This window comes from Oncorhynchus masou, chromosome 31 (assembly GCF_036934945.1).
Source record: "Oncorhynchus masou masou isolate Uvic2021 chromosome 31, UVic_Omas_1.1, whole genome shotgun sequence".
NCBI classification, from domain to species: domain Eukaryota; kingdom Metazoa; phylum Chordata; class Actinopteri; order Salmoniformes; family Salmonidae; genus Oncorhynchus; species Oncorhynchus masou.
Genome location: NC_088242.1, coordinates 25,945,844 through 25,960,144, shown reverse-complemented (window position 1 = coordinate 25,960,144; position 14,301 = coordinate 25,945,844). Strand labels below are relative to the sequence as shown.

At 45.0% G+C, this 14,301-nt stretch overlaps 2 protein-coding genes across 8 annotated transcripts in view; one reads left to right on the top strand and one right to left on the bottom strand.

Moving 5' to 3' along the window:
* arhgap17a (Rho GTPase activating protein 17a) overlaps positions 1–4,676 on the top strand; it is a 44,714-nt gene extending 40,038 nt beyond the window's left edge. For 2 of the 7 annotated variants that reach the window (XM_064950492.1, XM_064950498.1), the window contains 4 exons: positions 98–270; positions 819–1,370; positions 1,583–1,612; positions 2,866–4,676. In XM_064950492.1, coding sequence (XP_064806564.1) covers positions 98–270; positions 819–1,370; positions 1,583–1,612; positions 2,866–3,008 — 898 coding nt within the window. In that variant the 3' untranslated portion in view covers positions 3,009–4,676. Of the gene's footprint in view, positions 1–97; positions 271–818; positions 1,371–1,568; positions 1,684–2,865 lie in introns of those variants that run through there. The other 5 variants (XM_064950493.1, XM_064950496.1, XM_064950497.1 and 2 more) reach the window with 5 other exon arrangements.
* A 2,597-nt stretch (positions 4,677–7,273) lies between these two features.
* Positions 7,274–14,301, bottom strand: part of grid2ipb (glutamate receptor, ionotropic, delta 2 (Grid2) interacting protein, b) — a 32,820-nt gene continuing 25,792 nt past the window's right edge. The window contains exons 16-27 of the mRNA XM_064952877.1: positions 12,705–13,382; positions 12,639–12,672; positions 12,361–12,560; positions 12,175–12,262; positions 11,547–11,636; positions 11,066–11,262; positions 10,634–10,789; positions 10,247–10,333; positions 9,798–9,927; positions 9,338–9,456; positions 8,917–9,081; positions 7,274–8,805 (exon numbers count right to left, since the gene is read on the bottom strand). Of these exons, the coding sequence (XP_064808949.1) occupies positions 8,734–8,805; positions 8,917–9,081; positions 9,338–9,456; positions 9,798–9,927; positions 10,247–10,333; positions 10,634–10,789; positions 11,066–11,262; positions 11,547–11,636; positions 12,175–12,262; positions 12,361–12,560; positions 12,639–12,672; positions 12,705–13,382 (2,016 nt within the window). The 3' untranslated portion in view covers positions 7,274–8,733. The remainder of the gene's footprint in view (positions 8,806–8,916; positions 9,082–9,337; positions 9,457–9,797; positions 9,928–10,246; positions 10,334–10,633; positions 10,790–11,065; positions 11,263–11,546; positions 11,637–12,174; positions 12,263–12,360; positions 12,561–12,638; positions 12,673–12,704; positions 13,383–14,301) is intronic.

Sequence of the window (14,301 nt, the reverse complement as noted above, 5' to 3'; positions counted from 1 at the left end):
GCACAGAACAGGCCTTCAATTTGATGGACATGTTCATAGCACTACGCTAAATTCTGAGTCTTGTACTTAAAATTAGGACTTCTGTCTGTCTGTTAAGCAACCCAAAGCGTGAACCCAGTTCCACCCCGACCCTCCACCAGAGGAACGGTTCAGGTGGGGGCCACCCGGGCACAGCCAGCTCAGCCGGAGGAGGGGGAGCTGGGGGACAGCTGGGAGTGGGAGGCCCTGGGGCTGGATCCATGGGGCCCAGTCCACACATGATGCGCAGAGGTGAGACACTCCTTAAAGCAATTCAGCTTAGCTTTATTAGGTTGACATTTATTTGGAGCTATATGCATAATCTTATCATGAGGACATTTTTATCAAGAACCTATTTTCTTTTTCATTAGTAAGCCTCTTATTACAAGGTAATTTCCACTAGCAGTTATATTGTTACATTTGACATAGATTTACAAGCATGCTACACTGGATGTGTAACTGTTGCAGAGTGTAAGACACTCCTATTCATTTGAATGAAACCTGTGTAAGCAACGCAGATCTTTAAGAGCCTGTGCTGCTTAGTGTAAAATGGCGCTCTGGTTCTATTTTTAGGAATTGAATGCGCTCCTCATGCCAGAGAACACTACAGAAAGTGGCTTGGGCTCTGCTCAGCCTGGCTATAGTTAACCAGTCCAGTGTAGCAGCTGAAAACCCACTGTTTTTGTGACTCCCCAGTGTAGCTCCCCTGTTAGACTTAGACCTACAATTTCAAGTAGCCTAAAATAAAGTATATGTAGACATAAGTTCCTTTCTGAAGTCCACCCCTCTCCACTATCCAGGTACAAAGAAGCCGGCCCCTGCCCCTCCCAAGCCGCTCAATCCCCCTTCAGGCCAGTCCAGTAACCCTACCAACCACCACCCCTTCTCAGGCCAGGGCCAGTCCCTCAGCCCCTCTCCCAGACCCCTCTCCTCCTCAAGCCACTCCCCTACCTCCCCCATCTCCCAGCCCTCTACCACCCCCCGCCGCCAATCCAGCAACCAGCCCCCCATCCAGGCCCCCAACCACCCGCCCCCACAGCCCCCCACACCCTCACAGGCCAGTCCCCCGCCCCACCCTAGGGCCCTCAGCCAGCCCGCAGGAGACTACCCGGGGGCGGACCAGTCTCCTCCAGACACCCCCACCCCGCCTGACACCCCTCCACCCTCCATCACCCTCCTGGACATACCCGGTGCCCATCCTGGCTCCCCCTCTCCCTTCCAGTCAGGCTCCCTCCCCCGGCCGCGCCCCGTCCCCAAACCCAGAAACAGGCCCAACATCCCTCCGCCCCCTCAGCCCCCCACACAGGGAAATGATACCAACGGGATCTGCAGCACAGCCTACAAAATCATGGGTGAGTCCAGTCAAGTGACGTGTTATTGTCCCATGAAGGGAGATTCATTTGGCAACACGCCACATACATATATTCACAACAGTCTATAAACAGACATATCACAACAATCCCTTCTTTCAGTTTATAGTATTGGTTCAGTATTCAGTACCTCCTTTTCCTCTAGTGTTGACAGTATATTGACAATGTTTTATCTAAAAGTCCTGTGTCCACAGGTTCAGGAGCATTTATGAAAGGTTTGTCAGGTGATACTTGCATTTTGCAGCTCCTGCACTCCATCCGTTTTGGCATTACTCCATTACCACATCATACTTTTAGAAACATGCCACTTGTGCCTGCTTTTACAATTGTTCCCATTGGTTGTTGAATCATCATGACTTTCAACCTTCATTATTAAATCATTTAAATATCAGTAACATTTTGATGTGGAATTTGCAAAGGACATCTCTAATGGTTGGTCTGTAAATGATGAAAGCATACCGGAAACTTTAAAAAAACAATTTGATTCATGGAATTGGCAGAATATAATCTTTTTGAATTTGATAGATTGTGTCAGGATGTCTTTTGCAAAGCCTTAAATTGCATTTGTTCGCCCTCTGGAAATGCTTTTTTTTTTTTTTTTTTTTGAAGACATTGTTGTTATCTTGATTGGAAGACTTGTCCCCATAATGGCCTGCTCCTTGTCGTGGCCTATACTATCGTCCATCCGAATATTAAGCATGATCATAGCCTTTCATACATATTCACTTTAGGCTAAACACACTGCATGCCTAATGCCTAACTTGACTTAGGTGTGTTTTAGTTTGGCAACCCAACCGCATCAGGTTTTAGTGTTCTGGTATGCATGGAACAGGATTGTACTTAAGGTGCAAGCCTTGGATGCATTTTGAAGCTCTCTAACTCTGTGCTGATGATGGCTGTGATGTGGTTTTCAATAAAGAGGGCTGCATTATTTGCCTTTATGATGGAATGTGGATAGCATTAGCATGACTCTGTTTAAGAGTAAATCTGTCTCAGCATCATCTCTGATATGCTACATAGTGTGGCTGGCATTTAACGCTACTTGATGGTGCACTGCTATTTTTCTATTTAAGCCAATGGAAAATGGTCATAGATCGCATCGGTTGAAACCACTGTTTGGATGTCAGGTCCTTCAGATGATGGTACTGAAGGTAGTAGCATGGGGGGAGTGATTGTCTGTACTGCAGGTTCAATTTGCATTATGCTTGTCTTTTTTAAGCATGTCAACCATCCTTGCCAAAACAAACTAACATTGAACACAAGTCACCATTTGATTTTAAAATCCACTTTTATTTTCTCCTTTAGGCATTTCTATTTATTGAATTCTTACTATTTTTTACTTAGTTAATCCACAATATTTAGTTAAAGAATAAGTGAGTGATTTTATACAGTCTCTCAACAAACTACAGCTTAGCAGACTTTTAACATGAACTCCTCAGCTGCAGCACTAACATTTCACTGTCTCTGTCCTGTCCAGACCCAGCCCTGTCTCTCAAAGGGTTGACCCGAGCCTTCATCCCTGAGTTTGCTGTGGACCAGCAGCCAGTGACCGCCCCCTCCATGACGTCCGTGCCCCAGCCCAAAGACTCAGACCTGGACACAGAGAGTACCGTTCTATAAGGAAGAGGACTGGCCTTGTCCCCTCTCCATCTCCTCTCCAGGTGTGGTTAGAAGTTGACTCTAACCACAGGTCCAGGGTGAGATATTAGTGTCATCCCTTAATGGTTAACTGTAGGTTTAGGGGTAGGGTGATCTGGTCCTAGACTTGTGGTTAGTGTCAACTTCTATCTCAAGCTCCCCTCAGATCACCACACATCTGCTGCTCTCTCTCAACTCCCGGTGTCCTCCACACACAAACTTTCCCTTCACCACCCCCTTGGTTCGCTCTACTGCAGGCCTGTTACAGCTACAACTCCATACAGTCAACTCAACCACCCAGTGGAACTACAGAACAGGCCTCCCCCTGGCCCCTCCCCACCAGGAAATCGTAACTGTAGCACTGATGAAGCCTCGATAAAGCTTTGTAGATTTTGGGGGGATGATGAGGTTTGGAATGAAAACGGTATGCATTTGCATGGGATGTTGCACCTTAATGAGTTTTAAGGGCCCGGGGCTGGATTTGTAAGCTAACATACGGAATTGTTTTAAGATGGTTAAGGAACTACTAGTAGACTGGGTTGTTAACAGTGAACCGACAGACTTCTTTGATATTGGTGTGTTGTTCTTGATGATGGCCTTAGTTCAAGAAATGAAAAATACTATTTGTAAATGTGAAGCACAGTAAACGTGGGTAAAAGTAGAATCCCGCCAAAATAATAACTGTTGCTGAAGTGCAGCAGGTTTCCAGTCTATCTCACAATTATACCTTTTTTTATCCCTGTTTTTGTATGAAACCCATCCTTTGCTCTCTGTATTTATTTCCTAAAACACATTCCCTGTAGCTTGAGTTAATAATCATGCAGTTTTCTGAAGCAGGCCTTATCGGTTCCAGAACTCGTAGCGGGGATAGGTCTACATACTGTCAGTGTACATGCAGATCCTCTTGGCTTGTAGGTGCCTTCCTAATCTTCTGTGTTTACGTCAATGTTGCTGGGGCATTAAAGTGACACTTCCTGTATAAGTGAATATAGGAAAGGACTGTTTTAAGCGCTTATACTGTAGCTACCTTGTCATCTGACTAGTGAATCACTTCAACAACTGATATTGAACCAAGTCTAAACCCCACAAGCGCTTGCTTTCCAGGGAACAGGTTTCTATATGGAAGATCATTCTGCTCTACCTTTCCCACTGAGCTGGGTTTTACACACAAACCAATGTAACAACCTAGTAGTGAGGTGGTGTTGGATACACTAGACCAGAAAAGCTTAATTATCTTTTATTTTTATACACGTTGCTTTTTCCTTGAGTATAATGCAGGGTTGTGCTCCTAGAGAAGAGACCCTGAATGGTATCAACTAAAGGGCACATTTCTGGATGCTTTAGTTGCACTGAAAACATGTTCAGTATTTGTACTGCTTTTCAGAGACCATCATCCATGTAGTCTTGCTGAGATTCCCCTCTATCTCATCTTTTCCTTTAACTTGCTGCCTTATCCTTCTGCAGAAAGAGTACCTTGTTTCGAGGCTCTGAAAGATGAACAAATGCCATTAAACTACAAATGTTAAAGCTGCGTTTTGAGCTCAGCTAGTTTTGTATGCAGACTGAGCTGAAACAAGAAAAATCAAATGTAAAATGACTGCTTGGTTATACTCCCTTTCTGAATAAAGTATATGAAGAAAAATGTGAAAAGGTTGTGAGTCATGGCTTTATCACTCACATGCTCACACATGAACACACAACATGAGTAAGAAAATGATTCATTTGGTCTTATTGATGGGAGGACGATTGTCTAGTAATCATTTCTTCAATCTCCGGCTACCAGTAAAGTCTGTGGCGTGTCGGCCACACAATTTCTAAAATAAAAACCGAATAATTGTTTAAAATACTCCTGATTCTGATTCAAGACTAAGGTGTAGATTACTGTATCCTCCTCTAACAGTAAAGCTGAGCATCCTGGCCTGCTACCCTGTAACACACGCATGCACTGAACAGCTTACCTATAGCACAACACACACTGAACAGCTTACCTATAGCACAACACGCACTGAACAGCTTACCTATAGCACAACACACACTGAACAGCTTACCTATAGCACAACACGCACTGAACAGCTTACCTATAGCACAACACACACTGAACAGCTTACCTATAGCACAACACACTGAACAGCTTACCTATAGCACAACACGCACTGAACAGCTTACCTATAGCACAACACACACTGAACAGCTTACCTATAGCACAACACGCACTGAACAGCTTACCTATAGCACAACACACACTGAACAGCTTACCTATAGCACAACACGCACTGAACAGCTTACCTATAGCACAACACACACTGAACAGCTTACCTATAGCACAACACGCACTGAACAGCTTACCTATAGCACAACACACACTGAACAGCTTACCTATAGCACAACACACTGAACAGCTTACCTATAGCACAACACGCACTGAACAGCTTACCTATAGCACAACACGCACTGAACAGCTTACCTATAGCACAACACGCACTGAACAGCTTACCTATAGCACAACACACACTGAACAGCTTACCTATAGCACAACACACACTGAACAGCTTACCTATAGCACAACACACACTGAACAGCTTACCTATAGCACAACACGCACTGAACAGCTTACCTATAGCACAACACACACTGAACAGCTTACCTATAGCACAACACGCACTGAACAGCTTACCTATAGCACAACACACACTGAACAGCTTACCTATAGCACAACACGCACTGAACAGCTTACCTATAGCACAACACACTGAACAGCTTACCTATAGCACAACACGCACTGAACAGCTTACCTATAGCACAACACGCACTGAACAGCTTACCTATAGCACAACACGCACTGAACAGCTTACCTATAGCACAACACACACTGAACAGCTTACCTATAGCACAACACGCACCGAACAGCTTACCTATAGCACAACACGCACCGAACAGCTTACCTATAGCACAACACGCACCGAACAGCTTACCTATAGCACAACACGCACCGAACAGCTTACCTATAGCACAACACGCACCGAACAGCTTACCTATAGCACAACACGCACTGAACAGCTTACCTACAGCACAACACACTGAACAGCTTACCTATAGCACAACACGCACCGAACAGCTTACCTACAGCACAACACGCACCGAACACTCCAATACCATCATTAAATTTGCTGATGACACAGCACTGGTAGGCCTGATCACTGACAACGATGAGACAGCTTATAGAGAGGAGGTCGGAGACCTGGCCGTGTGGTGCAAGGACAACAACGTGATCATGACAAAGGAGATGATTGTGGACTACAGGAAAAGGAGGACAGAGCATGCCCCCATTCTCATCGACGGGGCTGCAGTGGAGCAGGTTGAGAGCTTCAAGTTCCTTGGTGTCCACATCACCAACAAACTAACATAATCCAAGCACACCAAGACAGTCGTGAAGATGGCACAACGAAACCTATTCCCCCTCAGGAGACTGAAAAGATTTGGCATGGGTCCTCAGATCCTCAAAATGTTCTACAGCTGCACCATCGAGAGCATCACTTCCTGGTATGCCAACTGCTCGGCCTCCGACCGCAAGGCCCTACAGAGGGTAGTGCAAACGGCCCAGTACATCACTGGGGCCAAGCTTCCTGCCAACAAAAACCTCTTTACCAGGCGGTGTTGGAGGAAGGCCCTAAGAATTGTCAAAGACTCCAGCCACCCTAGTCATAGACTGTTTTCTCTGCTACCGCACGGCAAGCGGAAGTCTAGATCCAAGAGGCTTTTAAACAGCTTCTACCCCCAAGTCATAAGAGTCCTGCACTTCTAATCAAATGGCTACACAGACTATTTGCATTGCCCCCCCCCCCCCCCTTTACACCGCTGCTACTCTGTTGTTGTTCTCTATGCATAGTCACTTCAATAACTCTACCTACATGTACATATTACCTCAACTAACCGGTGCCCCCGCATATACAGGTACCCCCCTGTATATAGTCTCGCTATTGTTGTTTTACTGCTGCTCTTTAATTACTTGTTACTTTTATCTCTTATGCTTGTACATATTTTTTTTAACTGCATTGTTGGTTAGGGGCTCGTAAGTAAGCATTTCACCTTAAGGTCTACACCTGTTGTATTCGGCGCATGTGACTAATTTGATTTGATTTGATGATGGCAAGGGATTTACTGCCATTTTCCTGTTACTATGGCAACAGCATCACCACAAAACAAATTCCACTTTATTTGGTCCATGATTGTCATTAGTGTCAAAGATGCTCGAGGGTATCAGGCAGATTTATTTGTCAAGCATTCATGTTTTTTTTTTACAGATCCAAATACAACCGATCCAGAAGCAACAACATGGCCAACATAAAAAGTCAATATTTTTTTAACTATACAAAGTACTCCAATAATATCAATGAAAACATATAAAACACACTTTTACAAAATGAACATTTCAATAAATTAACAATAAACTTAAATCGACCAAATGTTATAATAGGCCTACATTTCAGACCCAATTTGTCAGAATATAATAAAAGTAAACGAATCCAGATATAACACAAAACAACACCTATACAAACATGCAAATGCTTCGGCCAGTTGTCAACACTGTACTGCACTAGTGGCAATATTTAAATGTGTTGCAGTGTCTTTTTGAACATGATAAATTGCCTGGTACGACAGGTCTGTAAATAAATACATCTGTATTTTCATGATGGCAGCTCTGACTGAAATTCCAATGTAAAAAGGAATTATGGAGGGAAAGTAGAAACACGTTCAGTATTAAAGAAATACCATCAAAACAGCTTTAAATTAACATCAGAAAAAAAGTGAACATTTGTTCTAAAACAAGATACAAATTCAGGTGAATTTATGGCAGAGATGGACGGTTCATCAATAACAACCACAGTGACAGTAAGAGCTGCCAAGACCACTCAATGCTAAAATGAATTGATGTCTTTCTGTTATCAGCTATCCATATACTAGCCCCGGTGGGTTAACCCTCTTATTTCATGTGGTTCATCATACTATAAAACACTTCAAACCCGCAGGAGTCTGGCATTGTTTTTTGTTTCCCCTGCCGAGTGGAACTTTTCAAATGCCAAACGTCAGGATGACTGCAGGTACGTTAGGATGACTGCAGGTACGTCAGGATGACTGCAGGTACGTTGACACCAGAAAGCTTCTAATTTTTTAAATAATAATTCACAGTACTATTGTCATGCCAATGTAATGATTCTTGGTAGGTTAATACTGCATTCTATCATCACATAATCTAAGAGGCAGTGAGTGTGTGTGAATGGAATTTGAGTTTCTGTTGTTGTGCACTTTTCAGATCAAGTCCATCTGTGAAAATAGTGCTCAGCTCTAGATAACATTCATATACGTTTGACTATCAGCCATCTAAAATGTAATTTCCATATACATCTATGCTTTACAATTTCAATATAATTTCAATTTCATATAATCAAATATCAAATATATACTCTTATCTAAACATATTAATCTTCATTACTAATTTCTTGTACTACTTGACCTTACCAGGGACAACTGTGGGCCCTAGGGCTCAGAGTTCTTTCTGGTCAGATGACATGTTCAGGAAGAACTCCTGGCCATAGGTCATTCCGCAGTGTTGAAGATCATGTTGTTTGTGTCCCAGTAGCTGTGACTGTTTCTTTGTGTTGTCTTGGCACTTTGGTTGAGAGCAGATTGGTTATCCAGTCTCTCATCTCTACCAGGCCAGGGGAGAGGCCACTCTGGGGATACAGGGGTTCTCTGTAGCCTGGGTCTCATTCAGTGCTTTCTAGAAAACATGAACCAATCAAAATCATGCATGAGTCACAGACACACCTGAATGCTGTCACATTGTACGGTCAGAGACCTAACAAGGGCATCACTATGGCTACCGGCTCACCTCAAACTTGGAAGTAAACTCAGCGAAAATGGCAAAGAAGGCCTCAGTGGAGGTGGCTTTGCTGTCCTCTCCGAAGTAAGAGGCCACCTTAGTGAACTCATCCATGGCTCTCAGCTGCAGAGAGTCCAGAGACTGAACCGCTGGGTGACTGTTCTCCAGGAAGCCCTTTATCTCCAGGGTCAAGGATAAAACTGTCAAACTGTCAGACCATTTGGAGCACAGTGAAACATTCTGACTGGTAACATCCTGATGACTGTTATGTATGGTGTAATTATATACAATTACAGTGTAATTACTTACTACTAATCACTACAGTGTGTTACTGTGTGGCCCACACTAACTATACTGTCTACCATGATTATGTGTGTGTGTGGGAAATGTTCTGTTGTGAAGGGAATTGTTGTTGTCGATAAAAGGATACACTCATGACAGCAGCGAAGTGGTCCTCAGCCGTGGCAGGGATCATCTGACACGCTGTCCTGATGTCCTGGATGGTGGAGTGGAGGTCTCCCAGCTCAGCTGTCAGGATTCGCTGATTCACTGCAGAGAAAGTTCAATACAAAACCATACAGTATGACTCAAATGAGACAAATCCATTGCAAATTGAAGTGTCTAATGTGAATGCCATTCATTATAAGGTAATTGCTGTCGTGTTTCAGTCTTGTGCGATGACTGCTGTAAGGCATATCGGAGTGTTGAAAAGGAACTATCAGGAAACGACCGGGGATTATCAGGAAACTGATAAGAACATGACTTTTAGTACATATTGTGGACTGTGTAAATGTACTAAATAGAAGGTGTTCATTCTGCTAGTGAACCTCAGAGTCCCGCTGAAGGATGGAGCCAGGTAAAGAACATTGTGTGGTGTCGTCTCACTATACCTTTGGCTGCGAGTGGTACGGTTGTGAGGTCCCTGGCAAAGTTTAGCAGTTCTGGGAAGTGTTGGCATAGCGATTTGGCAAGAATGTGGAGGAAGGTGGATTTACCATCCACTGTTTTAGTGGTGCTGAGCTGTAAGAATTAAGGTGAGATAGGATTTGGCATTAGAAAGCAAAGACAACACAAATACTATAGCGCAAGGGTTCTCAAAGCTCTCCTCGGGGACCTCGAGTCATTCCACGTATTTGAACTATTCCACAGCTAGCACACCTGATTCAAATGGTCAACTAATCATCAATCCCTTGACTAGGTGAATCAGGTGACTTAGTTCAGGGCTACAAACAAAATTGTGAAACATTTGGGGATCCCTGAGAATTAGTTTGAGAACCACTGCTATAGAGGCAAATGAGGCTAAAGCACAGTCAGCAAGAGCATGAACATCCATCCATACCTCAGTGAGAAAGTTGATCTTAAAGCCAGTGGTTTTGTTCGTCTTGGGTTGACCATTATTCAGGTAATTCCCCATTGCCAGCACAAACTGTCAACAGAAACAGAGGTTTAGAAACAGTTTACAGCAAACACGATAAAAACATTATCCATACCTCCGAGCCTGTTTCTTGTTACCTTATCCTATATGATTTTACAGACAGACAAATCTTCAAAATTGCAATTCTTAACTGAATCATCTTGGGTCTTTGGTCTTAAATCCTCCTGGTTCTTTAATAACCTTAGATTTTGAGAGCAGGGTACCATAAAGAATATGAAATCAACAGCCCTTTCTCAACCATTAAGCTCCTGTATTCCACTCCCACGGAGCGAGTTGCAGTGGTTGTATTACCTCGAGGATCTTGGCCAGTTTCTTGCTGCTCCTGAGTTCCACTGAAGCCTTGTAGATACATTCGTATCCAGCCTTCATCTCCTCTGTCTTCTCCTGCAGGGTCGTCTTAAAATGGAGGCTCCGCAGACGAGTCTTATACTCAGGGACCATCAGCATCTGGGCACACAGATTATGAACTTGAAAAATATTGTTACTGTTGCTAGTATAGTAGCATAATACTGTGGTAAACTACTACTATATTATACAGTAAAATACTGAAATAGATATTTTTAAACATTCTAGCCACAGCCTAGACGGATTTTCACTACACCCGCAATAACATCTGCTAAACACGTGTATGTGACAAATCAAATTTTATTTGATTTGACTGGACCAATATAAACAACCAGATCCACCATTTGGGAAACATTGACACAACAATGTCTCTGTTACCTGCAGGACAAACTGGTCAGGGTCGCTGAGTTTGGAGGAGTCCTGGTCGAAGCGTTGATACTGTTTGACCTCCTGGTCATCGGGGGCGTAGAGCAGCAGCTGCTTGATGTGGGCCGGCTCTAGCCTGTCTGTGGTCATTGTCATCAGCACCTTACGCAGCTCACCTGGAGACAGCTTCAGGTGGGCGATCAGGATGGCTGAGGAGAGGAGGAAAGGAATGGAGGGATGGAGGAGACTAGGTTTATTTGTATTTTATTTGAATCTGTTACAAAAGCAACTGATACTCATCCTGGGGTTCACAGAAAACACACTGACAGTCACAGGCCTTCATTGATCAAAAACAACAACAATAACAATACCATTCAACTGCTTCTGTAGAAATCAGAGAACCTGTGTTTGAGCCACGTGGCCATAGAGGGTATGTTCAGATCATTGAGAGAAAGGTTCAGATCCCTGGGGGCTACGGCATGGTCATACTCACAGGCGTTGTAGGCCTTCTTATAAGACAGAATCTCCACCACGTCTTTCTTTTTGAAGCTCTCGGGCAGGAAGGCTGGCTCTGGAAGAGAGACTGACACATTTAATCACAGTGTAAGGATGCTGCTCTCCAGGCACCAGAGGTGGAAACACTAACAGGCACTAAAGATGGATGGGTAATGAGAGAAGAGAGGAGAGATGGGATGGGAGGTGGTGCCATATGGATAATGGATTTGATGAGCAGGTGAATGGAGGAGCTTAGTAGACCATGGGACAACTTGGTGAACTGTGAAGGCAACAACATGGAATATCAGCAATGCACTTACACAATGAAACACAAAAAAAGCCATGTTGAATTAAGGACTGTGATGTACTCTTACACAGCGATGATATAAAATCATTATATTGCATTATATATGCATGGCTCCCTTGCAAAAGAGACCTTCAATGGGACTCCATGTTAAAATAAATAAATATCAGAGACAATGGTGGTAGAAGGACAATATTAAATAATTGCATCATGGAGGTGGTTTAACTGGTAAAACAGAAACAGTGATATGAATACATTCTATGATATGACACCCTGAGATGAGATGTCTGATGAAAGAAAGAGGTCATAATAAAGAACTTACTGGAACTCTGTTGGGTACCAAAGTGCAGCTCTAGATCGAGGTACTTCACCATGTCACTCAGTTTGTCATAGTCAGCGTCCTCTCCAAGCTAAAGCAGACAAAGTATCTGTCAATACATGTCTGAACAAAACAACAACAAACAGTATTATTCCAGGTTCAGGGTAATATAATATATTCCACACGTACCTGTCCCCAGATGGTCCCCTCAGAGTTCTCTACCTGCTCCCAGCGTAGCCTCTTGACACTCATGTGATTGGTGTCCCCAGCACAGGGACTGGAATTGGGCAGTGGAGGCGGGTCGCACGGGGGCGGCAGTGGTGGAGGGGGCGGTGGGGGCACCTTGTGTTTCTGGAGCTCTGACACTGAGACAGGGGTCTCGTAGGTCTTTGAGTGAAGGGGCTGGGGAAGGTGACTCTGGGGCTGGGACAGGTGAGGGGCCTGGGGGGGCTGACTCTGGGGCTGGGGTAGGTGGGGGGCCTGGGGGGGGTGACTCTGGGGCTGGGACAGGTGAGGGGGCTGGAGAGGGTGACTCTGGGGCTGGGGCAGGTGTGGGGTCTGGGGGGCAGGCTGTGGCTCAGCTGGGGCTGGTAGGGCTGGTGGCTCAGCCTGGGCTGGTAGGGCTGGTGGTGAAGCTGGTGGTGTCTCTGGAGGGCGAGCTGGCTTTGCCTGTTGGGCTGAGGGGAGGGCTGGGGACACAGGATGGGCTGGGTCAGGGGCTGAGGCTGGCTGGCCTGGCGGGGCAGGTTCCTGGGGCGAGAGGGCTGGGGAGAGTAGCAAGGGGCCAGGGGGAGAGTCATCTGGGGTGCTTGGTGGTGGAAACGGGCCTGTAGTTCATCCCTGGTCGGCAGCACCTTGTGTAGGGTCGGCCTGTTGTACGTGAAGGTCCGTGGAGGGGGCGGGGGAGGGGGGATGATGGGGTGCTGTGGCTGGAAGGACATGCGCGCCCGGGGGATGTGTTCGGGGGAAAAGTGAGAGAGGACCGAGGTAATGGGAAGGGGGTCGGAGAAGCCGAATGGTGGCGGGGGTAGGGGGGTGGGGAAGGGCGGGGGCGGTGGGGCGCTCTGGGGGGGCGGGGGAATGGGGATGTGTTCTGACCCGGAGGAGTAGGTGAGGGAGGTGGCGTCATCGTTGCTGCTGATGTCCTCACTGCTGGCACTGCTCAGCTGGTGGGGAAGGTAGCTCACTTCCTGCTCATCCTGGAAACTCATCTGGACACAGCAGATAATGATCATTCTCATTCTTTATAATTAGACACAGCCATGTCATCTGATTTACATATTATAACCTTATACAATTTTCAGAAACCTTACAATCAGATGCACACATACTGTATAATCTGATGGTCATTTTATCACTGTATACATCCTGAATAGTCTGCACACACCTTATAAACAACCTTTATTGTACGATAATATTGTATCTAATAATTTCCTATTCATATGCACTGCTTTTCTTCAGAAACAATGGAAACCATCTCCATAAATACTGTATCTGTCGACACAATAACAACTTCACATACTGTACCGTCTGTATCTTATTCATAAACATTGGATTTACTACACTGTAGATACTTAAATAACTCAATGACACTACTGTAGGCACATACGGCCTGTTGGTGAATTTGATCTGGTATCATTAACATTTCAAACCAATTCTCCTAGAGCTCACATTGTCTAATTGTGACTCTCTGGCTCTCTCACCTCCTCACAGTGACTATCTCTTCATATACTGTCTCTGTCTCTCACCTCCTCACAGTGACTATCTCTTCATATACTGTCTCTGTCTCTCACCCCCTCACAGTGACTATCTCTTCATATACTGTCTCTTGTCTCTCACCCCCTCACAGTGACTATCTCTTCATATACTGTCTCTGTCTCTCACCTCCTCACAGTGACTAAACCTTCATATAATGTCTCTGTCTCTCATCCCGTCACAGTGACTATCTCTTCATATACTGTCTCTGTCTCTCACCCCCTCACAGTGACTAAACCTTCATATACTGTCTCTGTCTCTCACCTCCTCACAGTGACTAACCTCTTCATCTACTGTCTCTGTCTCTCACCTCCTCACAGTGACTAAACCTTCATCAACTGTCGGCTCGGTCCTCCCCTCCCGCTCCGTGGCTCG